This window comes from Aspergillus melleus (assembly GCF_016097325.1).
Source record: "Aspergillus melleus strain CBS 546.65 chromosome Unknown contig6, whole genome shotgun sequence".
Taxonomy (NCBI): Eukaryota; Fungi; Ascomycota; class Eurotiomycetes; order Eurotiales; family Aspergillaceae; genus Aspergillus; species Aspergillus melleus.
Genome location: NW_025763375.1, coordinates 606,101 through 631,941, shown reverse-complemented (window position 1 = coordinate 631,941; position 25,841 = coordinate 606,101). Strand labels below are relative to the sequence as shown.

Genomic DNA, 25,841 nt, shown 5'->3' with positions numbered 1-25,841 from the left:
ATCTATGGTACAAGATAATATCAACAAGAAAGAAAAGGAAAGGAAAGTAAGGAATGACACCAAAAAAGGGAACCCATTTTAAATATGTACAATGCAATCCAATCAATCAATCAATTAAAACATCCGATGCGGTTGTTGTGCTTGATATGGCGACTGTTGCTGATACCGCGCGTCATATTGATTATGACCACTCGGGACCAGCGGCACCGAGAGATCCACGATGTCGGTCTGTGATCGCGCACCCGCCATCGTGTGCGGGCCGTTGCTGCTGCTATAGTTGCTGTTGTTGCTGTGGTTGTAGGGATCGCTGTTGTTGCTCCAGCCGGTTTTCTCGCGCGCAGGACTCCAGTCGTCGCCGTCGCCGAGGGACTGGAAGCGCAAGTCACCGCGGGCGCTCTTGCCAAGGGCGTCGAGCTCCGTGGTCATCTGGTCGCCGGAGCGCATGAACGAGTTCCGGTCGTCGTTAATAGGCTGGTAGCGCGAGTCAGGCTCCTTCAGACGAATGGCGTGGTACACGCCCAGCAGGATCCAGATCAAGATGACGATGGCGAAGACGGCGTTGTAGACGAAGAAGATGACGCCCATAATACCGGTCATTAGGGCCGGTTGCTTGAAGGCGTTCGAGAAGATGAGCAGGAAGACCGAGTTGACAAAATTGATGGCCGCCGAGGCGATGCCGTAGATGTTTGTTCCCTTGTCCATGAACGGCCGGATCACGCTGATGCCGATCAGCATGATGGCTTCGAGCACGAGGTTTAGTGCCACCTGTGCGACGGGCGCCGATTGTCCGAAGGCGATCACCATGCCCTTGATGATCGTGTAGATGAGCATGGGCACGATGAAGTAGTAGGCCGTGGCGCGGTAGTTGATGTACAAGAAACCCCAGTTGTTGAAGCAGGTCGGGTCCGAGTAGAGCGTGTAGGCGGGGCTGTTGTGCATGCTGATGGACCGCTTGGCGCGCTGGAAGATCTTGAACGTGGCCCAGCCCAGGGCCAGCGAGGTCAACAGCCACATGGAGATGGCGAGCGCCATCTCGGCGCCGGAGTCTTGGTGCGTCAGCTCCCACAGGCACAGCACGCACATCTGCGTGTAGCCGACGAACATCAGGCGGAAGAGCGTGCCGCGGGTCAGCGTCGTCCAGCCGGCGGTCAGCTGCACAGGCAGGTGCCGTTTCTTACTGAGGAGCTTCCACACGAGTTTGGTCAGCAGGGCGCAGATGAGGATGACGACGACGATGAAGTAGTAGAAGAAATAACCGGTCATGAAGACGTTGCTGGGCTCGATGGAGGCGCGGAATCCCACGCGCTCGATGCCGCGCACAGTGACCTGCCCGGTGCCTTCGTCGGCACGGCGCATCAGGCCGCCGAGAGCGCGGGATAGGATGGTCGAGCGCTTCTGCACGATGACCGAGGTGTGGGAGAGATCGGAGAGCAGCGTTGAGGGCGTGCCTCCGGTGGCGCGCTGGAACCAGGTGCAGAGAGTCTGCAAACTCTCCAGATGAATAATGCCCATACTCCACTGGAAATTCTGGGTCCAGGCCTGCACGATGGGCGGCATGTGAACGGACATCATGCCGACCATGGCCTGGGCCTGCATGAAGGTCAGGAAGGAAATCGAACTGAAGGCGACGTGGGTGGCAGTCTGCGAGTGACCCAGCACGGAGTAGACGGCGGACATGATGATACCCAATCCGGTGATGACGGCGACGGTCCAGGAGACGCCCACTTGGTAGACAGACTTGCTGTTGGACAATTGTGTCTCGACGCAGGCGATGCTATCACCGGACTTCTTATCGTTGACGGTGATGCGCACGCGAGCATCCAGATCGGGCACGTTGAACGCGATGGAGGGGATCTTGCCCAGGACATCCTTGCTGACGGAGATTTTGGCGGATTTCAGGTCCAAGTCACCAGGACTCATGGGACAGAGGCCGGCGAGATCTTTACTGCCGCACGGGTCGAGGTGCTCAGTCAGGGCCTTGTACCCGTAGACAATCAGGTCGACCTGCATGTCCACCTTTCCGGAAATGGCGGTGGAACCTTCGAAACCGACCTCGAGGGTTTTATTATTAGGGGTGAAGAGAACGGAGAACTTGGTGACTGAAAGTTTGGTGTTGTCGCCGCATTGAATGAGCGAGTCGGCGGCGATGAAGTTGACGGCCTGGGCGACGGGGACGAGGGCGGCGAGCGCGCCCGCGACGAGGTTGAAGAATTTCATGACGGACGGAAGCCAGCGTCCATGACCGGGAGGGACGAAAGGAGGGACAGAAGGTCGGAAGGTCGAAGGGTCGAAGAGGAGGAGAGAACAGAAAGAAAGAGGGAGGAAAAGAGAGAGGGAGAGAGGATGAAACGAGAGCCGGCAGGACACGGATCTGGGGGAAGGTGTCAATTAGTGGGAGACCAGCAGTCCAGACTGGACGTCAGGGGGGGCAGGCAGCATCTTACTTGTCGGACTAGGGAATTAGGGTCAGGGTCGACTAAGAAAAGATCATCATGAAACCCCTGGGGCTGAGCCATGGTTAGTGCTGAGAAGGGTCCACCGCAGGGGCGAAGAGTGCTGATTTGAAGGGGACGCGCAGGACGGGCGGCTACGAGTACGAGAGATGATTCGTTATTGACGATTTCCCTTAAACAGCGTAGCTGCCCGTCCTGCGGTGTGTTCCTGTGGTGTATACCGTAGAGAGTATGGAGGAGGTGTATGGAGGATGCTGAGATGAAGTTTTTGCGAAACGACCGGGAGGCCATGGATCTGACATAATCGATCCTTCATTCCTGAGTACAAATAGAGATTTTAATAACAATTAGAACTGAATATGAAATAACTGTAACAATGCAGATTACTCTCTACTCAGTATATAGTTAGCGAATTCGCTTCTATTCAATTCATTCAATTGAAATCAATTGACTCGTATGACTCGATCCACCGGACAGATTGCAGGGCACGTGCGGCGGCCGCGCATCCGAGCGTTTTTCATAATTATTTAATTCCGGAATTAATTTAAGTGAAATCCGTCAGAAACATTCTTCCCATTCAGTTAACTGGCATTAACCTGGTGCCTAAACGTGGGCATTATTAACAGTTCTAATATCTCCGTAATGTCACCGAGTATTTGCCCGATCTAGTTATGCACGCTCCACCGAACAAGCAATGTCCGGACAGACAATACGGAGTAGATGTCTGATGTACCTATTCCGGAGGATTCTAGGTTGTCTCTAGTACACGTAGCGAACGGATTACCACCGCTATCGTCTAACTCAACGACTGTATATCGGATATCCAAAGCACGGAGCCTTGCCAAGAAAGTCTCCGCCGGTCCACGGAGACTTCCCTCCCGCAGCCTCGTCGACGAGAGTATATAAGCAATTCAGATTTCAGGTGAATTTATTCGAGTCATTCAGAATAATCATCATCAGAACCACTTCTGTCGGATTCATTTATCTATCAGATTGTTCGTCCATCAAGATCTACAAGATGACCAAGTCCATCGCCTTCTTCGGAGCCACCGGCGGCTCCACGCTGAACTGTCTCATTCCCGCCCTGCAGGCTGGTTACCGTTGTTCTGCCCGTACGTCCCAGCCTCTCGATTCCCATCTGCCTTTATGTCATATCACACATCAATACGAAAGACAAGAAATAGTCAAGAAAAAAAAAAAAGAAAGAAAATAAGCAAATCCAGGGAAGAAAAAAAAAACTAACCCAAAAAAAAAGTGGTCCGATCTCCCTCCAAACTCCACGACCTCCTCCACCAAAACAACGTCACCGTCCCCACCGCCAATCTCGCCGTCATCCAGGGTTCGATCGACGACGCCGATGCCGTGCGACGGACGCTGATCGTCAAGTCTTCGTCATCCTCACCGGGGTCAGAGTCTGCCAGCCACCTGGACGATGATGCACAGCTGGATGGAAGTGCTGGGAAGGGATTGCCCGATGGCTACGACCTCGTCGACTTCATCGTCTCCGGCGTCGGCGGCACCCCGCGCTTCGATAACCCGCTCCGTCCGACCCTCGACAATCCGACCATCTGTCAGGATGCGGTGCGCAGTGTGTTAGACGCGTGTCGCGCCCTCCAGAGTTCAGGGTCCGGGTCCGGGTCCGGGTCCACCGCCGCGAAGGTTACAAAACCCTATCTCACCGTCGTCAGCACCACCGGCATCGCGACGAAACGGGATATCCCGATCGCCATGATCCCGCTGTATCACTGGATGCTGAAGGTGCCGCACGACGATAAGCGCGTGATGGAGGAGACGGTTCGCAAGGAGATGGGGCGGGGTGATTGTGTGCTGCGCGGGTATACGATCGTGCGGCCGAGTTTGTTGACGTCCGGGGAGGGCGTCGGGACGGGGAAGATTCGGTTCGGGGTTGATGATGATGCTGCGGTTGGGTATACCATCTCGAGGAGGGATGTTGGGGGGTGGATGTTTGAGAGGGTCGTGGAGGCTGATGGGGGGGAGTTTGTGGGCAGGGTGGTTAGTTTGACGGCTTGATTTCGTTTCCGGGGATTTGGTTTTGGCTCTTTTTGGATTGCTGGGGTGCACTGGTTGTGCTTAGTATTTAATTCTCGGTTGTTCTTTTTTTTTGTCGGTTCGGTTTAGCTACTTGTTTTCATGTAATGGCATTGAACTATTCGTTCGTGGGATTGATGTAGGATAGGATACCTAGTATAGCTAAGATAGGATAGGGCACAGTCCACGATAACATGACCAAACACAATGAATTCTACTATATCATATATAACCCAACCCAGATTATAAACCCACCAAATCAAAGTCTATATCGAAATTCACCTCCTTCCCTCCCGTCATCAACCCCGGGAATCCCAACAATCCCGTCGCATCGACCGGCACATCCGCAAAGAAACACGGATCCATGATCTCCAGTCCCTGCCAGAACCCAGCTGTGTCTGTCCCGACATCTACATCTCCAAGCCCAGTTACATCGAGACTAGTATCTCCCGACATACCTCCCCCTACTCCTGGGCCCCCTCCCGTGAAGCCCTCAGGCGTCCAGCCCACACCAGGAAATTCCAGATCTAGCTCTGGTAGCGACGGTGGCGACCCGAGACTCTGCAGGGCCAGGGATATGCCTTTGAGCCGTTTCTTGGCGGCCCGGAGGATGGGATAGGATGATGCGGAGGCGGACGAGGCGAGTTCGCGCAGACAGGTGGTATGCAGGTGGGTTGTGTAGTCGAGGAGTTGACTCTGATCTGTGGGTTGATTGGCAGCGTTGGTCGGTGCGTGGTGATGATGATACAGATGCGTCAAGGCCCGAGTACATGTATCCAGCGCGAGGGACAGGAACGGCGCTATAGAGATCGAGTCTGTCGTGGACGCGAAGATCGAAGAGTCGTTTTCTCTCTCGCTACCTTGAACACCCAGGATGGCCTGCACGGAATGCCAGAACGCATCCGTCACGTTCCCATTGTCATTCTCATTCTCATGCGCGTACCCATTGGACGGACCTGTTCCCGGCGGAAACAGCATATGAATGACAATAGTGTGATAAGCAACTAACAGCTGCGACCGCGATGCGCCGGTGTGAACCTCCGTCTCGACAGCCCGGATCGCCTGTACAAGGATTCTGCGGATCTCACGCGCCAGGGCTGACAAATCCACCCGTGACTGAAGCAACCGGTGCAGCTGATGAATATGCCTCGTTTGCCACGGCGTGGTGGTTGACTCGGCTGCATCCTTCGGTGCATTCAAATACAACGTGTAGATGTGTCCGACCGTGCTGCTGATCTGGCTGAGAGGCCAGAGGGCGCGCAGGGCGACCGTCTGCGCAGGCAAAGTGGAGATGTGATCCGACGCTCGGTCGAGATGAAGGAGAGCGGACGAGGTCTCGTCAACGCAAGGGAAGGCGGGCGTTTCGTCCGGAACGAACAGCGAGAAGGGCTGATCAATTTGCATAAAGGCCCAGGTGGTGGTGCAAAGACAGAACCAGTAGATGTTCTGCAGAATCTCGAGCTCGACGTCGCTGATTGCGACGCCGTTCAGTTTGCGACTGTCTTTGCGCTCGTGTCGCTGCCAATGCTCGTATAGTCGCGAGAGGTTGCGACAGGCGTATCCGACCAGGCAGGTGGTGCGGCGGGCGCGGCCGAAGCAGAGATCACGCCAGGCCATCAGTATGAGGGACTGTGAGGTGGACAGTGAGGGAAGGGCAGGACGGCATTGGAGCTGCGTGGCGGCCCATTGGAAAAGGATCTCCGGGTCAATGGCATCGTGGCTGGACACTCGGGCGCGGTAAAAGTCGCTCGCATCCGCGAGGATAAACCCAAGGAGGGCCTCATCGACCGTACCATCTCTAATGCGATTGATGAGAAGCGTCTTAGACACCAGCGCCGACAGCGGGTGCATCGAATACCACAAATCCACAAGTTGAAGGATGCGTTGCGATCCCAGTGCCGGTAACGGATTCTCATGCTGCGACGGCTCGAACATCGACGCGCTCGTGTCGGCCGCCAACCCGGTAATAAAAGCATTACGGTTCGTCACCGACTCCGGTCTCTCACATCCCAAATGCCCAAGACGCAGCAGCAGCATCTCCACCATCTCATGGCCCATCAAGGACAGCAGCCCGTCATAGCTGAGAGGTCGTGGTGGGCCGGCCGGAGCGGGCCCAGATCGCCGATAGAACGAGGCGATGGAGTTCTGGAACAAATTGGAGCGTGACCCCGGATTACTGATGAAGTAGGCATTGAACCGCTGCTCGAGATCCTCGCCCAGCGTGGTCTGGGACGAAGCAGCCCCTGTCGTGATTTCTGGAGATGGCGTCTGATCGGCCGCAGGGCTGGCTGACGAGTCATGTCGGATCTTACGGCGAGGGCGGCCCTTGCGAGCCTCGGGGCTGTAGACGCAGTCGATGTTACGCTCGCGACAGGCGGCGCAGATGTGGCCCCCTGAGCAGCGAATCTTACGCGTGCGACAGAAAATGCAACTGCGACGGAGAGTGGGGGCTGGCGATGTTAGTAGGAGCTCGAAAATAGAATGGAGGGCTTACTAGGGTGAGAAGCCATGGTGGCTTGGCTGGGATGTTGGATGGAAACGAAAGAAGGTGGGAGGCCCAAAGACAAAGGGTTGGTATGTTTACGGTTGGCGCCGGGATTATCATCCTCCGGAGGACACATACACTGTAAGTCTACAGCGATTATCATATTGAAAACAATTGTTCGAGAGTATCTACTGTACATCTATCCATTTAATATCTCGACACATCTCGGCCAAATATGTTATTCAACATCCACCGGAATGCCACCCGCAGTTTATTCCGCCAGCTGATGCTCATCGTCAAGTATGCTGAGTTCCACACCATCCACGCCATACGCCCCGTCAAATGGCCTGGCAGATACTTGCTATTGTTATCCTGCGGTAGCTGCATCAACGCCTTGGCATCGCCGATATACGCTAAGGTACCCATGTTTTGGAATGAGAACGGCGCGCTCTGCTGGAGATCGCCCTTGTTAAGCCGCGCTGCCAGCCACTTGGCCTCCTGAAACGTCGCCTGCGCTGTAGCCGGCGGCGCACCCGTCTCAGGCATTGCGTTGTCGCCGAGCGCGAACACGTCTTGCAGGACAGCCGTCGTGCCGTCCTCACTCTCGAGCTGCACGCGTAGGTGCCCGTCCACCAGCAGGGCGCCGACTTTGGGGGCTTTCTTGACGTGCCACGTTTGGGTATCGGATGACGATGATCCATCCTTGATGACAGCCGACCCATGGGGAAACGTCTCAAGGTCCTGCAACGACTTGCGCACGAACTTGTTCATCGCGTTGCCTGTTACCCACACGCACATACCCACGCCCACTTGACCTTCCTCTTCTGTAGTCAGCGTTAGACACCGCTTCGGATCCATCGGATACGGTGGCTCGGCGCCGGGGACACCCCATCGCAGGCCCTGCACATGATGCGACGTCTTGATATCAATACCCTCTTTTTTCATGGTCTCCATGGCATACCGCGACAGTGACTCGTCGAACATCGACAGCACCTTTGGTGCCACATCATACAGCGTTATGCGCGGGATGCCCTGGAGACCCGGATACAACCGAACTAAATCCTTATAGATGAAGTCGCGTAGGGACGCCGCCAGCTCGGTGCCAGTGGGGCCCGCTCCCACGATGGCGAAATGCAACAACCACTGCCTCATCTCAGGGCTCGTGGTCGGTAAGACGGCCAGCTCGAAGCACTCCCGCACGCGACGCTTGACACGCCGCGCATCGCCGATATCCTTGAAAAACATGGCGTTGTGCCGCACGCCGGGCGTATCGAACGTCTTGCTGACGGCGCCGACAGCAACTACCAGTTTGTCGTATGGCACCTCGAACATCTCGCCCTTCTCCCAGTCCCGTGCTCCCTGCATGGGCTGGTACTTGGTTGTCTCGGGTCCCTCCTCGGCCTCGCGCTCATTCTCGTGCGTGCGCGGCGACTCCGTCACGCCGCTCTTCACGACCGTCGCTTCACAGAGCACGGTCTTCTTCTGGAAGTCGACGCTGCGCGCGGCCGCCTGGATGAAATCGACCTTGGCATGCGGATCGCGCACGGGCTCCACGATGTTCGAGAAATCTAACGACCCGCCTGCGGCGTCCGTCAGCAGCGGCGTGAAGACGAAGTACGAGCGCGGGGAGATGACGACGGGCGCGAACGATTGCGCAGCGAGCTTTCGAGAAAGTGAGTAGCCGCCCCAGCCGGACCCGAGGATCACGACTCGTTCCTTCTTCGCATCAGAATCGGGAATAGCGGTGGAATGTTTGACCTCAGTTGCAAAGGATCTGGCGGCGCGGGCTTTCTGTAGACAAACAGGGCGGGAACGAGTCGACCGTAGAAATAATTCAGTGCGAGGCACTGCGAGGATTGCCTTCATTGCGCCGTGCAACTAATCAATGAAAAGCCGATTTAAATCATGTAGAGCATTGTAGACATTGGAAGGTAGAAACAAAAATGTGTCTGCCGGGAGAAACGGTCCTGAACACATGATGACCTCATACCCCTTCACGGTCTCGGAACATTGAGGATGGGAGAACCCGGTCCGTAGAAGTTCGGTCCACGAAGTTTCCATGCTGTTTCCATCTCACCGAGTCATCCCCTACTCCACTGAAAGGAAACCGGCAACTTCAAACAGCTAGACTGCAGTCCAGGTCCAGGTTCGCGGGGAGCAACGTCCCGGGTCCGTCAGGGTCAGACAGGCGAAAAAGGATCGGGAATTGTAGGCCTGAAGAGTCCGAAAGAAATTCGACAATCACGCGCCGGTGCAGAATCGTAGATTTCCGAACCGATCCACATAATTCCGTTGTCATGGTTTTCTTTTATCGCCGACTTGCCTCAACGGCTCAGCCATTTGCGCCTGGTCGAGTCTAATTGTTTAGTTTGAGTTCCACTGCGGAATGTCGCGGATCGCTGAAGTTCCGAGTCCGAGTGGTTCGGGAGACGAGAACATTGCTCGTGCTGTGCACATGCTGCGTCTGACGAGGGAATATTGATGCATGTGAGATGGAAGGCTAGCGAGGGGTGGAGAGAATGTCAGGAAGAAAGGGAGGAAGAAGAAGGGATGGAGGGGAAGGAGAGAGTAAAAAGAGGAAAAAGAGACATCGTATGATGACCCCATTTGGCGATTAGTCATCTTTTCATAGATTGTCACCACAAATAGAAGCTTTGATAGTACCTCCCATTCTAGCATTCACTGTGAATTATGCTTTGAAGCTTAATATATACCTAAAGATTCAGCGTACTGACTTACTCGAGACCTCCGACCAAGACTCTGGTGATTGAGGTGCGAGGTTCCGTTTAGAACTTCCCGGGCGATACAATGTAGGAATCAGTTCCTGTCTGTCCCTATATGTGAGAAGGTGATCGGAACCGATTTAATTAACACATACCACAGTTTTTTGGGGCCCTACTACGAAATTGGGCCCTTGACATTGATCGAGACTAACTTCGCAAACATCACCGATGGCCTTACTCCGGTAACTAACTCCGAACTTCAATTAGTGACAGTTCTATATCATTCCATTTCCCCCAAGCCAACTATCATGCCAATAGAATAAAAGTGACTCCAATAGCAGAGTCTTAAGCGTGGAGACCTTGCGGAGTATGGAAAATACGTCAGTCAGCCCTAAATGCTAACCTCAGAGGCTCAGCAGCGGTGGAGCGCAGGGTTGAGATTTCAATACAAGTCTACCCCAACAGCCGAAAAAGCAGGATACCATTAATCTGGGGTTGGGTTAGAAGGTTCAGGTATGTTGTGGTGAAGTGGATGTTTGGTATGCAGAGAAATTTTCTTTCTTTTGATTGTGTGTTTCTTGTCCAGGTATATTATTTGGGATTAAATTGGAATTGTCATATAGTGAGGTATGTCTAAGATGATCAGTCAAAAAGAATTTCTTGCAGTGAATGTATGGCCATTCCATGCGAAAAGAGGTGACTATGAGTGCCTTGTCTACTGTGGGCTAGCTTGCTGCATTTGGCCTAGTCGAATGTCAACAATAAAAAGTAGGTACTAGAGGTAGGTGGTTGTTTACCCTCACAACCATCCGGACAATCTTCCAAACAATCTTCCAAACAATCTTCCACGCAGCCATCTCAACAACGCAAAAGACATGGCTTCGAAACTACTCCGGGTCGGTAAAGAAAATGCCGCTAAGTAATTGAGCGCCCAGTCAGTTATATCTCATTAGATTGTACTAACCCAGCGCAAGATTCCAGGGAAGAACCATTGACATTCTGGTGGGGAACGAAAAAAAGGCTTACAGTGTTCACGAGTCGCTGGTTCCTGCCTCTTCTCCTTTCTTGGAAAAGGCCTTGTCAGGGAAAAGGAAGGAATCTGTGCTGCGCACTGTCCACCTACCTAACGACGAGCCGGAGATGATTGCAATCTACGTTCACTGGCTTTACTGTGGCACACTCCCTGTGTCTTGTGATGATTCAGCCATGGATACGGAGTACACGAACCTAGTCAAGGCTTATATTCTGGGTGATAGACTATTGGACTTCAAATTTCAGAACGCCGCTATCGACGCTATTATCGAGAAAGTTCGCACCCCGGAACGAGATAACACAAGGTGGTACCCTGGACTAGATGTGATCATCTACGCTTATGCAAACACAACTGAGTCAGCACTGATTCGTGAGTTATTTGTGGATCTATATTTTTACGGCGGGAAAAGTGCTTGGCTAGATAAATGGACCGCCGCTCCGCAGCCGTTTCTTCTAAGTCTTGCCTGCAAGCTGCTGGACCGAAATGGTGAAACCAAGATGCCTACTGAAACCCACAAGTATCACAAAAAGGACGATGCCTTATCACCCAAAAAGTAATGGTTGGAACTGGAGATCTGTGGAAATTGCGACATCTTCTCCAGAATTGATTCTCCAAATGTACACCCTGCACTGTGCTTTACGTTAGGTATTTGGTTTGTTGCGGAGCGGTCCCTATCACTTGTCGTACCTAGTCTGCCAGTTAAATGTATTTTACAGGCTCATAGTGAGCTGACGTCCTTATGCTGTCTAATTAGTGAAACTTGAACATTAGTAACACTTTCGCTTTCATACAGGCAGCACCTGTCGTTGCTGCATATGGCTGCCATATTTTATTGTTATGACTGTCGGCATAACCGTAAACCCCTCGACCACCGGGCAGGGCAGACAATCCCATACCCCAACAGCTTCCATGTCAAAAGCGATCACATTATATTGCTTAGCCACTTATGGGCAACACAGCTTGGGTAGGCTTTCCTACCTAGGAACCCCTTGGGGAGCAGTTCCAGGTTCGAATCCATCTCTATCATGTCCGGATATCATGGCCGTATCTTCACATGCGAAAAGACAAGATGAATTGTGGGGAAAGGCGTATATCCCATGGTAAGTGCAGTCTGAAGCCGCTTGCATTGAAAATATTGATCCTTGTAAAATCCCAATTGATGACACGATAGATCAAACACTCCATCACAATTTTTGCATTAGTAGACTTGGCACACCTGATGCAATCAATGGGGCCGTGATGCTTGTGCCGATGGCCAAACTGAAAGAGCTCACCCTGCTCTACCCTGGATGTCGGGCAGTGTCATAGCCAAGGATTCAATTGATAGCTTCCAGATAGGTAGTTTTCCATCTTCCTTCCAATCCGCTTCTGTGTCATCATCGTCTTAATTTTCGGAAGAAAACCTCGTATCGACACGTCAAGATGGCCAAGTCTATCAGCGACAGATGTACTGCGAAGAAACGCCCCTGGGCCTTGTGCCAAAGTCAATCAGATGTTTGAGATTAGACTGTTAGTGTGGTCGTATTGTGGCAGGCTAACAGGTAATAACTTGATATAATGTATGGATGTAACTTGAGAATATACATATACAGTCAGTCCCTTAATTGCGAGGTGGCGCTCGGAACCGACTAGATCAATATATGATAAGTAGTCTTCTTTTATTTGGCCTTATGGCGAGGCTTGGCCCTTGATCTTGACCGAAATTGACTGCAAACACATCTCGGTTTTGAAACTCCTCTTTTTCCCGAGCAACGCAGACCGTCTGAAAAGCTGAAAATTAGTTGAAATTTCTCAGGAAAGTCTAACCAAGCTATAGATATTACATTCGAAGTTTTCTTAGTGGTCTCCGGGCTCTCAGCAAGGCAATATACCACTTGCCTGGTTGTGTTCAAATATCCTGGAACAACCAATGTTCTTTCTCCCAGTGGTTAACTCTGGACCTTGATCAGAGTAACAGTAATATATAAGTTTATTTTATACTACAGCTGATTCTGTTCTTGTGTATAGGTATGAAAACTGTGGGGGAAACCTCATGGGCGAAAACCTTCAGAAATTTCCTACTACATTCGGTATAGAGGTAGCAAAAGGGAGAAATATGAATGACAACCATGCTCCACAGCTTCCCTATCTCATTTATGGCTTGAGCGTCCATTCTTAGTTATAATCCATTCTCCGGTGTGGGTCCCGTAGAGTGACAGCCGCGGGATTCGAGGTTATACTGTGTTGAAGTAGGTGTTTGAGGTGCAGAGATCCTTTCTTATGACCATACCTTTCCTTATTTATGCTTTTGAGACGGATAGATTACGTGGCATGCTTTATTGGTGACATATGTTCATTTTAACAGCTGGCTCATTCCGTCATTCCGGAGAATGATGAAGCTGCGCATCATTTGCACCTTAAATTGCTGGATCAAAAAGACACCTTGACAAATTCAAAAACAAGTTCACATTTTCAACTATTCTAACTGCCTACCCCCTCAATAACCAAGGAGCGATGTCTCCGAAATCAATCCGGGTCCCAAAAGGGAATGCCACTAAGTAAGAAGGCACCGAGTCTGTCATAACCTACACGTGCTAACCTAGACCAAGCTTACTAGGAAGTACTATCGAAATAGTAGTGGGAAGTGAGCAAGTCATTTACAGCGTCCATGAATCGCTAGTCCGTGCCTCTTCTCCTTTCTTCGATAAGGCCATGGCGGGCGAATGGAAGGAATCTGCGCAACGCACCGTCCAACTCCCGGACGTTGACGTGGAGATATTCGCACTTTATGCTCACTGGCTCTACTGCGGCACACTGCCAGTGATAGGTGAGAGACGAGATTGGACCGGAACCATGGAGTACCTGCACCTAGTCAAGGCCTATGTCTTGGGCGACAGACTACTAGACACCAAGTTTCAGAACGCTATTATCGACGCTATTGTCGAGAAAAGTCAAACCGCTGCCCGGGGCGGAACTGATCGCCCTTCTTTGGATGTCATCGAATATACCTACCAAAACACAGCGGAATCGGCAGCGATTCGAGACTTGTTGGTGGATGTGTATATCTGTCATGGGACCAGCACGTGGCTATCTTGTCGGCCTGATCCCAACCCCATTCCGGAGCCTTTCCTTTTAAGGCTGGCCTCCAAGCTTTTGGATGGACAAAAGGTGTCCATTACAGCCCACAAATATTACAGTCAGGTTGTTCAGCCGGTAAGAAAGGGGCGTTCCAACGGTCGATTATCGAGTCTTCGCCGATAGATGAAATTGAAGCGGTACCTGTGGGAATTGCGAAGGGTTTCTAAATCAGATCTCTGGGTTGACTTTACCATAGGTGTATCTCAGAGGAAGAATCGCCAATCTTACTGACATTTCAAGGACCTCCTAGGGGTAAGTTAGTCTGTTGAAAGCTAGAGGAGTTGCTTCATTGGCTCTATCATACGTTTTTGCTCTTTTACATACCATGAATTGAGTCTTCTTCACACGTAGATATTGTAAACGCATTCTTAACTTCGACTAGGACTCTGTGAGGCCAAGTTTTTCGAGCGCCGGTAATGTAAACGAAATGCTCTTTTGATTTGGTCTACCGGTTACAGAAGTAATGAGGGAAGTCAGGCCAGCAAAAAACAAAAAAAGAATGCATCATCCGTGAATCGAACACGGGCCTCGTCGATGGCAACGACGAATTCTACCACTAGACCAATGATGCTAGTTGATATATTAGGTCTTGATTTTTGGACATATAAATAATTTTGAAATTACAGTGTTCGGAGGTATCGTTGATATGGCGAGAATGAAGCTACACCGGTGATTATGATCTATGCCACAGTAATGAGAGTCTTCTGTAACGTCCTAATTGTGTCAATGTATTGCAAAAGCGTTTTTCCGGGGTAAATCAATGTGGTGTTCTCAAAAGTTAGTTCATGACAGCCATCATAGTCTTGCGGTGACTCCATGTCAAATAATATATATAGAACACCGGTCCACTCAGGAGCCATTGGTGGCGCTGGGCTCTGTTGCTCCTATACTGGCGCAAGTGGACTAAAATACAGTCTATAAAGAAAGGTTGCGCATCGTTCCGCTCTGGTATTGTGGTTGTTTTCTGCTTCCTGCCATATGTAACGGTTGGGATCTTATGCTCAAGTGCTTTATAGTGCTCGACTCGACTCAATGCGTCCTGCAATCTGCCCAAGCATCGAGCGTGAGAGAAGGATTGAACGATAGCTGGAAGCTGAATGCTACGGACATCATCTCGAAAGCCTTTAAGCCGGGAAGATCAACAACTAAACGGGCAACATGATTAGTATATTAGATCGAATTAGTGTTTACTGGAGCAAAGCGAGAGAATTATGTGCCACGAATGACCCCTCAAAATTCGGCACAACTGCTGAATAAGACCAGGCAGAGCTCCATAATACTAATAGACAATATGTCATCTGTTTTTGTATCAGGCCTTGTGGTAACCTGAGGATAGCTGCTACGTGAACAAGATGTCTCACGATCTTAACAATGCTTCGAGCAGCCATTACTTATGACGAGAAAAGAGCTCCAAAAAGGTGGAAGCGCACTGATTCTTTTCTTTGTGAGAATGTTGAACACGCCTGGCTGAAGGCAACTCTAGGCCTGGCTGAAGGCTGGCAGAGTACGCGTGCTCGAGCAAATCGACAAATTGTGCGTGTTGTACTTTGGAAAGTGTCAGCAAACTCCCGTGCGAACCGGCGGGTCTCGTCGCAACATCTCGCATCTCAGGCATTGAGGCCCCTCCCGGGGGGTCAGGAGTAAAGATGGGGTCAAGATAGTTGCATTGAATTAGGACGTTGTCCCAGCCGGTGGAGACGTCCCTCAGAAAGGTACGGTTATGTATGTTCTTATCACCCCAGGTCTAGCGGCCAGCTGCCGAAATACTTCAACAACTAGCTGGCCCGGAGTTTTCTATACTTGCTCAGCTTCGCCCCCCCTGACTATGATGGAGATTACCTCAGAACCCTCTGCGGCGCCAATCTAGCCGAGAAGGTCTACCAGCTCCCACATTGTGACCGCATTTCGGTTTGCGAAGTGCGTTTACAGATACAAATTCATAATAATACTAGTGGCTACAGCTAAATTTTGTTGTATATGATAGGCCACCAAGCACTTTCGCGGCTACGTTTGCCCCGGGGAGGAATGCCCGGATGCCCACAGGATTCTCCCGACATGCTTGAATTTGCTCAATCGATATCCGTGTACCCCAGAATGCCCCTTTGGACGCGATTGGCCAGCATACAGTCGATATTCTTACATAGACGGGGTTTTCCATCTGGAGGGCTGGACGTGTTTGAACTCAAGTGAGAAGGGACAGCATTCCAGCGGGTCCACCTCTCTGTCAGGTGGTCAGGGACGGAATTGAAAACGATGTATCTAAAAGAACGAAGCGAGAAGGGACGATCAGTCCAATGCAGGTTTAATCAAAGTGGTCACCCAAACAGTTGTCTCACCTCGCCTTATTGTTGATACAATGCTGTTGCTTGTACTAGTTGCCTCCTTGCATTGTATTCTGAGGGAGTCAATTCTCGCGTGTAGCCTCTCTTAGATCTCTCCTCGACTGCCACTGCCATGTGAACCATTGACGCAAATCTTCTCAAACATTATTCTCACCGTATCTTCGTCTATTAGTTTTCTTTTTTCTTTCTTTCTTTGACTTTCTTGTATGGGAAGGGGTCATTTCTCAATCGCAAGAGAGTTGAGCCACGGCAACACTCTGGCTTCATTGTTGAAAAATGAAAAACAACTGGTAAGTGACTCAAGGTTGATTTACTCTCTGGTTTATCGAATATTTTTTCTGCTGAGAAGATTTACGGTGTATCGGACCGTAGGACCCCCCGGGGCACGATCGGCGAACACGGACAACGCAACCTCAAATCCAGTTTCAACTCATTCCCGTATCTCGAAGATGCAAAACATTCTTGACGATACAACATTGTATGAGTAGAGGGGACACACCTACAGGGTACGAAGATCGAGTTGGTGACGGAGGACTGTTGGCTGGCTCTGCCAGACAAGCCTTGCCTGGAATCACATATCACTTCTCACGCTTCTGGAAGAAGTGACATCGATCCAGAGTTCGGCGTGGAGTGAATACATTGCATAGCTCGTCAAACTTCCGAGCACCGTCTACCAGAGAGTGAGTTCATGGACTCATGTCATGCGTTCAGTACATCTAGCGCTCGTGGGGTGTCACTGCCACCTCTTCGAAAACTGTCTTTACCAATTACAGCGATTCGGGGCGTATTGAATGTGGAAATCTCCGATAGAAGACAAAAAAGGGGAGAAGCAAATGAATTAAAAAAGGGTTATCTCAGTACAGAATAAAAGTAATCCAAAGGGTGCAGAGTGCAAAAGGGGGTGCGCAGCTCCGAGACGAGCATACCAGAAAGGACAAGAAAGACTAGTACTTCCACGTTGAAGTTGCACGTTCCCTAAGCGAAAGAGGACCATGCTCGAAAGAACTGACGGCTGGGCGGGTGGGATTAGTGTCTAGTATGTTGCTTGATTGAACATATGCCACAAATTTATAGGGCCCTGTGAACTGCAGTATGTTCCAGACCTCGAGCGGAACCGTCAACAAATAGAGTGATGAATCGCCGTCAAACACACCCTCTAGTTCGATCAAGATATCCTTAGGTATATGCGCCTTCAACCAGTTCCTCCACCGATTATTGATATCGGGGAGAGTGGGCTTGCTTTCAAGTTGAATATAGCATAAGACTTTCTGTCCATCTACTTCGGGGTTTTGCTTGAGAGGAACTTGTTGTAGACCTTTGTGCAGGGGATGAAGAAGAATCGAGGGTTTCCTTGAATGGGAAAAGTAAGTTGGAGTATAACCCAAACTGGTAAGCTGGTTCTTTGCCCCAGTGAAGAGTTTGGCATGGAGCTGCGCAACTGTTAGGCCATCCGGCGGCACTACTTTCAGGAGGCCGATCAGACGTCTGGTGAAACCAAAGTCGAGGTTCGCTACTCCTAGCATTTTGGTCGAGAGGGCTGAAAGCGATTCACAGGCCCCTCCGCAGTTAACAACACATCCTGGAGTTGTACCCTCACAAGAGTCAACAATCACCAACACGTCACAATGTTTAGCAGCCTCAACCGGAGATTTCACCGAGTCCCAAGCTGTCCTTTCTCTAAAGTCACCACCTAAGGCTCCACTGATTAATCCCGTCAGCTTCAAGATTCATTCATCAAGTAGAATTAATCAGACTTACGAGAATGAGAAAAATTGTCCAGTCCAAGCAACATGTCCTCCGCAAACAATGACTACAAGGGCACGAGGAGTGTCATATTTCTTGATAACATCTGCGACCTTTGCACGTATGCTTCGTGACTCTAATATAGAAGTGGATGGGATGATGATTGATTCAGTATCATAATGGAACTTCTGGGAGAACAGGTTCAGAAGTTCTGTCTGCAGGGGGGCCAGGCCCTTATCTTCATTGAACCAACGTAACGCGAGTACAACTGCTCTATCATAGGATTTTCGTGTCAGCAACAAACGTTGAACGGCATCTTCGATTCCCTCCAGTGTACGCTTCAAAGCTTTCTCATGGCCATCGGATGGCGCAGCTCCAGCGTCGTAATAAGCGTTATCCATGTTGGGCACTGGAAAGAAAGTCAGTCGATGGACGGTGGAAAGAGGAGTTGGTCGAGGACTGAGTGGGTGAGGAGGAGTTAGATGGACAGATATTTAGCTTTAGGCTGCCATAGCGAGTTATTACCTACGTATGCATGACTATACTGTGTACGTAGTTACTACGTAGCGGACAACATGGAATGCTTTAAATAACCACGGTTAAGTGAAGCCTTGGCACGGCGCTTAAAGCACCCCCTTTCCCCAGGGACTCTCAAACAGTTCGGAATGGATACGCATAGCATAATGTTTGAGAAAATACTCTCGATTCTCCATAAGCCATTCGCCTCTTTCCAAGTTCTCTCTGACCTTCATCTCGAGATCAACCAACAATACCTGACTTTTGAGATACCTGTATGTGCTAAACATCTCATTCTCGCCGGGGATGTTGGACGACTAGTGGACTACGACAACTATCGCTGTTTCTTACAAAAGCAAACAGACCGATTCGAGCTTGTCTTTCTGATACTCGGCAACCATGAGTTCTACAATGACACCGTTGCAGCAGGACTTCAAAGGGCTAGACAACTCGAACAGGAACCTTCCTTGAACAGGCGCCTCATCCCCTCCAGCGGGGACGCTACGACATTCCCGGGACCCATTTTACGATCCTTGGCTGCACACTCTGGTCTAGGGTTCCGGACCAAGCAAAGGACGTTGTCTGCTCGAAGATACAAGACTTCAAGAAAATTCAAGATTGGACCGTGAACGACCACAATGAATATCATGAGGCAGACCTGCGTTGGCTGCTGAGCGAAATGGAGTCAATACAAAGCAAGAACAAGACACAGAACAAGAAACAATCTGTACTAGTTGTGACGCACCATGCCCCGGCCCTCCAGGGCACATCCCATCCGCAGCACGCAAACAACCCTTGGAGTTCCGCCTTTGCAACCGATATCCTCTCGCAGATTTCAAGGTCGAGTGACGTCAAAGTCTGGGTTTTTGGGCATACACACTATACCACGGAGTTTAAGGATCGAGGAATTCGGGTCGTGGCAAATCAACGCGGGTATGTGCTTCCGTGGACCGACTCGAAGGGCTCGAAGGATGGGTTCGACGTCGAGAAAGTTATACATGTATGGTCTCGCAGTATTTCATGGTCGTTTGTTTGGAAGCGACAAATGCAAGCGCTTATGAGTGCGCCAGCAGGCTGCCCAATGCATGCACTGAGGGCAGGCGTGTTACATAGCTCGAAACTTATTCAGAATATTGCTGCGTCGTTTTCCGTCGACTAATACCGGATCTCCAATTTCAGAGGCTTTGTTCCTTTTCTCTGCTACGGTTGTCGGCCCGTCAGAGGAACGGCGCTTTGAATGCTGGGTCCTGGAAAAGCAATACCATGGCATCGTTCAGTTCAACACCCAAAGTGGCTTGGAATTGATAAGCTACGAAAAGGTAGTTCGACGAAGGAGATGGTTTGCTCAAAATTTTAAGGCCTTCATTACTAGAGCCTTCCGACGCCCCTCTGCTCAAGTTAATAATACCCATCCAGTAGCATGGCCGGGGTATTGACTAGTCTTGTTGATTCAGTCAGGTGTCCCGATCAAACTGCTGGATCCCATGAAAAATTACCCTTGCCAACCTTTGCGCTTGAACCTACAAAGGAGTCAATTAGCCATGTTCACCGACATTATATATGGAGAATCGGGCCCATATTTAAAGTCTAAACCCCCAGTATTCTACGGTCACTGACATGGTTCAATCCAGGGGCAGAACTCAAGATCATCGGGCTGGAGCCTGTAGGCTGGACGGGAGTCAATTTGTACCCACATTCCAGATGTAGAAGGCCGGGAGTTCTGAAAAGTCCGACTGGCATGCTGAAGATCGGAGAGTGCCATGTACGGCATTTGCTCTTTTTGGAAAAGTCGTTCACTTTAGTGGGTCATGGACTGCATCGAGTTCAAGGCCTTTGACATTTCGAGAGTTCTCCAACCTTCCTGAATCTTCCGTGTCTATCCAAACGTTTCGAGAGGCACTCTTTTGCCTTGCGAGAGAGCCGTAGTGAGCTTTTGCATGATATCTGAGAATTCCACCAGTTCGGCTTCAATGTTCTGGACCAGGTGGTCTGGTACTATGCACGCACTCATTGAATGTTGCTTCCCTCCGATTCGACCGAGTGGGCCAACGCAACGATGTTGCCCGGTGGAGATGAAGGAGCGCCAATGACGTCGATTTGGGCGGTCCGCCGTTCCCCCACGCTTGCTTCCCGTTCTTCTCCGTAGTCTGGGGGGTTGGATTCTCGTGGCGTTAGGAGAATTTTGGGTAGAGGATTATTGTTTTCCGTCGAAAGAAGCAGAAGGATGGCTGGCCAAACACTGGAGGTGCTCTGGTCTGCGTCTGTGTCTGTGTAACTAGTAACTACGCCGAGTACATGAAGTGCCGATGGACGGAGAAGTCACGGGAATACGAGGCACGTGAGGACTGACTCTCGGGCCGTCTTGGAGTCTTGGAGTTGAGAATAAGCTCGCAGCCACGGAACCCAAGCATTCGTTCCAACTTTGCCCTGAACACGGCCAAGGAGAACGATGCCGAACCACACCATTTTCTTCGGTCTCCCGATGCCCTGAATCTGCTTTTGTCGGCATCATCTCCGAATGATGAAAACATGAATAAAACGGAAAGCCATGACTACCCGGAGGGATCTGACAACCGTTGCGTCTGTCGAACACGGTTACATCGTCCAGGACGATGTGGGGACTGGCCAGGTTCCGTCTCCAACGTGGTCTTTCCAGGTTCTGGTTCATTCTGCCGCAAAATGCGACCGTCCAACCTAATAGCGATGTGAAGCAGAAAAGCCGAGGGGAAGCCAGCCTTTTCATTCGTGGCTCCTCTATCCACCACCGGGGTGGCCGCTACGCCAAGGCTTTCAAGATCGTCCCAATATGCCATCGATTGGGAAAGAGGGCATTGAAAATTTTCGTCGGTGGACATAAGTGTCGTCAGAGGCCGTGGGATCAGACTGTGGAGTGGAGATCTTTTCCCGGATTTGACCTTCGGACCCCGGCCGGGGGAAGTCACTAGTTGCGCGCTACTGGGCGTCGGCCAACCCTGTGCTCGCCGGGGTAGGCGGGCATGGCGGCGGCCATGGCCGAATCAGCCCAGTGCACTTTTCGGGATTTCGATCCTGCTTGGCTCGGGCGGTTTCCATGACTGATCAGTTGCCCCTGGGGTTTCGATTCCTGGGGAAATTTTCTCACCGGATTACCGAACTGGTTAATCAGACGGCCATAGCGGATCGTGGTCGAGGAATGACATGATCTCCCCGTATTTTCCATATCATACTAGTCGGACATTGCCGGTATGCTGGCCCTGCTTTTCCTGGCTGTTGCCCCCGCGTCCCGAGCGTGCTGCCTGTCCGGGGTCGGACGTAGTCCGGGTTTTTTACCTGGCAAATTGCGCTCTGTTATATAGTGACGATCTGCCACGTTTGGACAGGCTCCCTTTTCTCTCTTTCTTTTCTCATCCACTTACTCTCATCGACAACCCGAACCCTCCTCGCCTCGTCCCTCCCGAATCGTGACCGTCCCTCCTTTTGCACAGTCCTCATGGTCAACGGTCACCACCATGGCGGTCAAAAACGATAGTCTGTCAAACAACCATGACCAAATTGCCGAAGCCCTTGCAGCCAGTGGCAACGGTAACGCACCGCCTCGGGAAAAGGGCTCCTTGGACCAACTGGAATATCCTGCGGTTGACAAGATCGTGCTCACCGAAGATGATTGTTACGAGGAACTCGGATTTTGCTTCCCATCATGGAAGAAATGGACCATTATCACCATCATCTTCCTGGTTCAGGTTTCCATGAATTTCAACACCAGTCTATACTCGAACGCCCTTGGAGGTATCTCGGAGGAATTCGGAGTTAGCATGCAAGCAGCGCGGTGTGGCGCAATGATCTACCTGGTCACCTACGCCTTTGGCTGCGAACTTTGGGCCCCATGGAGTGAGGAGCTAGGTCGCAAGCCTATACTGCAGCTGAGTATGTTGCTCGTGAATATCTGGCAGCTCCCCGTAGCCCTGGCCCCGAATTTTGCAACGATCATGGTTGGTCGGGCGTTCGGAGGATTGAGTCTGGCCGGTGGCTCGGTGACACTGGGAATGGTTGCAGACCTCTGGGAACCGGAGAATCAGCAATACGCTGTCGCATGTGTGGTGTTCTCATCTGTCGGTGGATCTGTTCTTGGACCTGTGGTTGGTGGCTTTGTAGAGCAGTACCTGCACTGGCGATGGGCTATGTGGATTCAGCTTATCTTCGGAGGCTTCACGCAGTTGATGCATCTTTTCTTTGTGCCCGAGACCCGCACCACGATCATGATGGACAACATTGCCAAGAAGCGACGCAAGAACGGCGAAACGAAGGTTTACGGTCCCAACGAGGTGCTCACTTGGAAGGAACGTTTTTCGATGCGCGAGATCCTGATCACCTGGGTCCGTCCTTTTAGGATGTTTGTGACCGAGCCCATTGTCTTAACTCTTTCTCTTCTCAGTGGTTTCAGCGACGCCCTCATCTTCATGTTCATTCAATCTTTCGCATTGGTGTATGCTCAATGGGACTTCAGTCCAGTGGCTGTTGGGCTGTCATTCTGTGCTATCTTGGTTGGCTACGTCGCTGCTTGGCTCTCGTTCTTCCCGGCCATCAGGAGAAACGAAGCTCAACGCCGCGCCAAGCCAGATGACGAGCAGGCACAATATGAGAGCCGACTGTGGTGGCTACTGTATACTGCGCCTTGCCTTCCGATCGGCCTGATCGGTTTTGCATGGACTTCGTCTGGACCCCCTCTCCATTGGATCGGAACAATGGTTTTCGCAGCCATTGTGGGTGTCGCCAATTACGCCATCTACATGGCGACGATTGACTACATGATATGTGCCTACGGACCTTACGCGGCCTCCGCCACCGGCGGTAATGGATTTTCTCGAGATATCCTGGCCGGTATTTTGACTGTGCCAGCGACGCCATTTTTCACAAGTATGTGCCGAATCTTCAAGATTCCCTAGTTACGAAATGAGGCTAACAGGATATCAACAGACATCGGTGGTGAACGCCATCTCGAATATGCTTCAACCATCCTATGTGGGTTATACCTGTATTCTCCCTCTTTCAATAAAAGGTTTTCTAATCGATCTTCCCTGCAGTCTGTATCTCCGTCATCCTTGTGATCTCCGTCTACGTGATTTACTGGTACGGCCCGACCCTCCGAAAGCGCTCGCCGTTCGCCCAACAACTTTCCAACGCTCGTGCCGAAGGTGCCGCCAATAGCCGTCGACCTTCCACAGCGAACCTAGGATCAAGGGCCGCGTCGAGAAGAAACAGTCTTGTTGGCGGATCCCGTGCAGCTTCGCGCAGGAACAGTCTGGTGGGCGGATCCCGGGCGGCGTCGCGACGGAACAGTGTGACTCGGTGAGAGCGATGGATATGAACATGAGCTACGAGGTCTATATTCTTTTCTTCGGTGCTCCTTGTGCTATGAGGCTTGAACAGAACCGCTATGCCTGATGTAAGGGCTCGCAGATGGTTCACCTGGATTTCAAAACTTGTATAATGATATCAATTCAATGCCAGATACCCCGTAGCAATAGATTGTTGTAAAGCAAGATAAGCAATTGAAAAGGTCCAGAAAAGAAATTCATTGGTTGGTCGTACACCGTCCAACAGGTCAATCAAAGGACCAACTCATGCATCGCCAACTTGCCATCTGACAATCGATCAGCTCAGAACTCAACTCCTCCGAACCCGACAAACCTTCGAAAATTCAAATTCTTCTCCATCAAGCTCGCCAAACCGGGATTGGCTGCCGCTGTGTGCCTCGGTGACCATGCCTTTCCAACGACCATTCGTTGCCCCTTCTTATCGACGCATCCCGGACAACTCTCGGTTCTTACCGATCTCGATCTGGCTATGCAGCGAGCGATATGCCATTCCGCGGATCTTCAAGTAGGGCGTCCTCTTCTCCGAATAGATACGAAAACCCACCAGGGCCCAAAAGCCGATTTGGGTACCAGGTGAGCCGCCCTGACGTGCCTAGACACTCCCAATATCCAGTCAGGTGGGCCTAGCCACGCGAAATAATAAGTTAAGTTGTTTTTATTGAATATACCACCGTAAGTGACGGATTGACTTGACAGCCCTACACAGCGTGTCTTTTGCGGGTTTTTTTGCGTATGTCTAGGGGATCTCGTCCCTGGTAGAACGTAAAGCAGGCGTTCGCTGTCGGGGGTCTAAAGTGTTACGGACGATTTCGATGATTCTGGTTTCCACAGCGCGGCGATGAATCTTTAAGCTCCTGGACAGTGTCTTTCAATGCGGCGTGTTTCTCGTACGCTTTGTTCGTAGAGCGCGGTATGAGCGTCAACTTCGATCTGAAGTAGTTCGGCCTGTCTGTTCGTCTTCGATCCGTCTGTTCAGGGCGCGTATCTCAGTTTGAAGCTGTGCAGGGGTTTTTTGGTGGCATTTTGGGGTGTGGAACGAGGCGTATTAGAGGAAAGACGCCGTGGAAAGTTGACGGTGACGAGGAAAACGGGGCGTGTAAAAAAGGGAGGAGAAATGGTGCAGCGTAAAGTGAAGGTGATACATGAGGATAAGAGTGAATAAATGATATGGCGTTAGGCGTTGCCAACGACCTTTGCGTAAACGACCCTGAAGGACTTCTTGACTTCGGCCAGCCAGTCACCCATAGCTTTGTTTTGAAGGTTTGTATCGGCGAAGAAAAGGGCCTTTCCCATTTCTAAAAGTAATTTCCTAACAGCAATAGAGAAGAAGACTACATGAGAAACGATCAATGCTGCCTTCGTGCGAGTAGTCCAGTCCGTCGAGATCGTCCAGCAAGGATATGGGTGGGCGGTCTTCGCCTATTTCGTCGCGGATCAGAGCGTCACCTTTGTATTCACCATTCAAATTCTATATCTATTTCCTGGAGAAAAGTTAGATGCAGTTCAGTGGTATCCAGGGAGTTACGGAGTAATGCCAATCTCAATTCGTAATCTAGTCCTGCGCTCTTTCGATGCAAGCGGCCTAAAACGCTCTTACGCAAGGGCGATGTAGATCTCGCATCATGTCAAGGTGAGGGAAATTTGATCAAACCAAATCATGTCGTTACCTATGGAGTAGGTATAGCTAAACTGCATTACTGAAGAATTGCTAATTGCAGATAAACCTCCCGTAGCAGACAGGGCCGGTTTCTACAAGCCTGAATTAATTCCTCAAGAATCTGCTTCTATTCTTCTGTTTCATAACCCATAAAACGGCTTTGTGCGTTTTGCACCAGCCAGCAAATGGAGCAAAGGACCTTGGCGTCAGATCTTACGGGATACATGATTCGGCTGAAATAGTTTCCATCCCACAAGTCCACACAAGGTCCCCCTTACGGAATTTAGTTACGGTTAGCTTAGCTACCTGCTAGTAGTATGCCGCTCCGGAGCTCAGCGACGGCTCCGACGTCCAGACTCCAGAGGTCCA

General features: G+C 50.9%; 8 protein-coding genes and 1 non-coding gene across 9 annotated transcripts; 3 read left to right on the top strand and 6 right to left on the bottom strand.

The window, feature by feature from the left end:
- Positions 1-114: 114 nt before the first annotated feature.
- FLC3_2 (transient receptor potential ion channel family protein) lies at positions 115-2,217 on the bottom strand (the record flags this gene model as incomplete). Its single annotated transcript, XM_046091732.1, has 1 exon — positions 115-2,217. One exon carries the CDS (start codon positions 2,215-2,217, stop codon positions 115-117), a length of 2,103 nt encoding a protein of 700 aa, XP_045947709.1.
- Positions 2,218-3,471: 1,254 nt separating this feature from the next.
- On the top strand, positions 3,472-4,484 carry LDX57_009989 (uncharacterized protein; the record flags this gene model as incomplete). The annotated part of the gene is made up of 2 exons (XM_046091731.1): positions 3,472-3,565; positions 3,709-4,484. 2 exons carry the CDS (start codon positions 3,472-3,474, stop codon positions 4,482-4,484), a joined length of 870 nt encoding a protein of 289 aa, XP_045947708.1.
- Positions 4,485-4,745: 261 nt separating this feature from the next.
- Positions 4,746-7,012, bottom strand: LDX57_009988 (uncharacterized protein; the record flags this gene model as incomplete). Its single annotated transcript, XM_046091730.1, has 2 exons — positions 4,746-6,952; positions 6,997-7,012. The coding sequence occupies 2 exons, from the start codon at positions 7,010-7,012 to the stop codon at positions 4,746-4,748; spliced, it is 2,223 nt and encodes a 740-aa protein (XP_045947707.1).
- A 182-nt stretch (positions 7,013-7,194) lies between these two features.
- On the bottom strand, positions 7,195-8,853 carry LDX57_009987 (putative pyridine nucleotide-disulfide oxidoreductase; the record flags this gene model as incomplete). The annotated part of the gene is made up of 1 exon (XM_046091729.1): positions 7,195-8,853. The coding sequence occupies one exon, from the start codon at positions 8,851-8,853 to the stop codon at positions 7,195-7,197; it is 1,659 nt and encodes a 552-aa protein (XP_045947706.1).
- Positions 8,854-10,585: 1,732 nt separating this feature from the next.
- On the top strand, positions 10,586-11,300 carry LDX57_009986 (BTB/POZ domain-containing protein; the record flags this gene model as incomplete). Its single annotated transcript, XM_046091728.1, has 2 exons — positions 10,586-10,629; positions 10,685-11,300. 2 exons carry the CDS (start codon positions 10,586-10,588, stop codon positions 11,298-11,300), a joined length of 660 nt encoding a protein of 219 aa, XP_045947705.1.
- A 3,060-nt stretch (positions 11,301-14,360) lies between these two features.
- On the bottom strand, positions 14,361-14,431 carry LDX57_009985. The gene has a single exon. It is a non-coding gene; the product is annotated as a tRNA-Gly (tRNA).
- Positions 14,432-17,083: 2,652 nt separating this feature from the next.
- LDX57_009984 (uncharacterized protein) lies at positions 17,084-18,346 on the bottom strand (the record flags this gene model as incomplete). The annotated part of the gene is made up of 2 exons (XM_046091727.1): positions 17,084-17,903; positions 17,961-18,346. The coding sequence occupies 2 exons, from the start codon at positions 18,344-18,346 to the stop codon at positions 17,147-17,149; spliced, it is 1,143 nt and encodes a 380-aa protein (XP_045947704.1). The 3' UTR covers positions 17,084-17,146.
- A 2,667-nt stretch (positions 18,347-21,013) lies between these two features.
- On the bottom strand, positions 21,014-21,316 carry LDX57_009983 (uncharacterized protein; the record flags this gene model as incomplete). The annotated part of the gene is made up of 1 exon (XM_046091726.1): positions 21,014-21,316. One exon carries the CDS (start codon positions 21,314-21,316, stop codon positions 21,014-21,016), a length of 303 nt encoding a protein of 100 aa, XP_045947703.1.
- A 633-nt stretch (positions 21,317-21,949) lies between these two features.
- On the top strand, positions 21,950-23,790 carry LDX57_009982 (uncharacterized protein; the record flags this gene model as incomplete). The annotated part of the gene is made up of 3 exons (XM_046091725.1): positions 21,950-23,354; positions 23,415-23,459; positions 23,522-23,790. 3 exons carry the CDS (start codon positions 21,950-21,952, stop codon positions 23,788-23,790), a joined length of 1,719 nt encoding a protein of 572 aa, XP_045947702.1.
- Between the last annotated feature and the right edge of the window lie 2,051 nt (positions 23,791-25,841).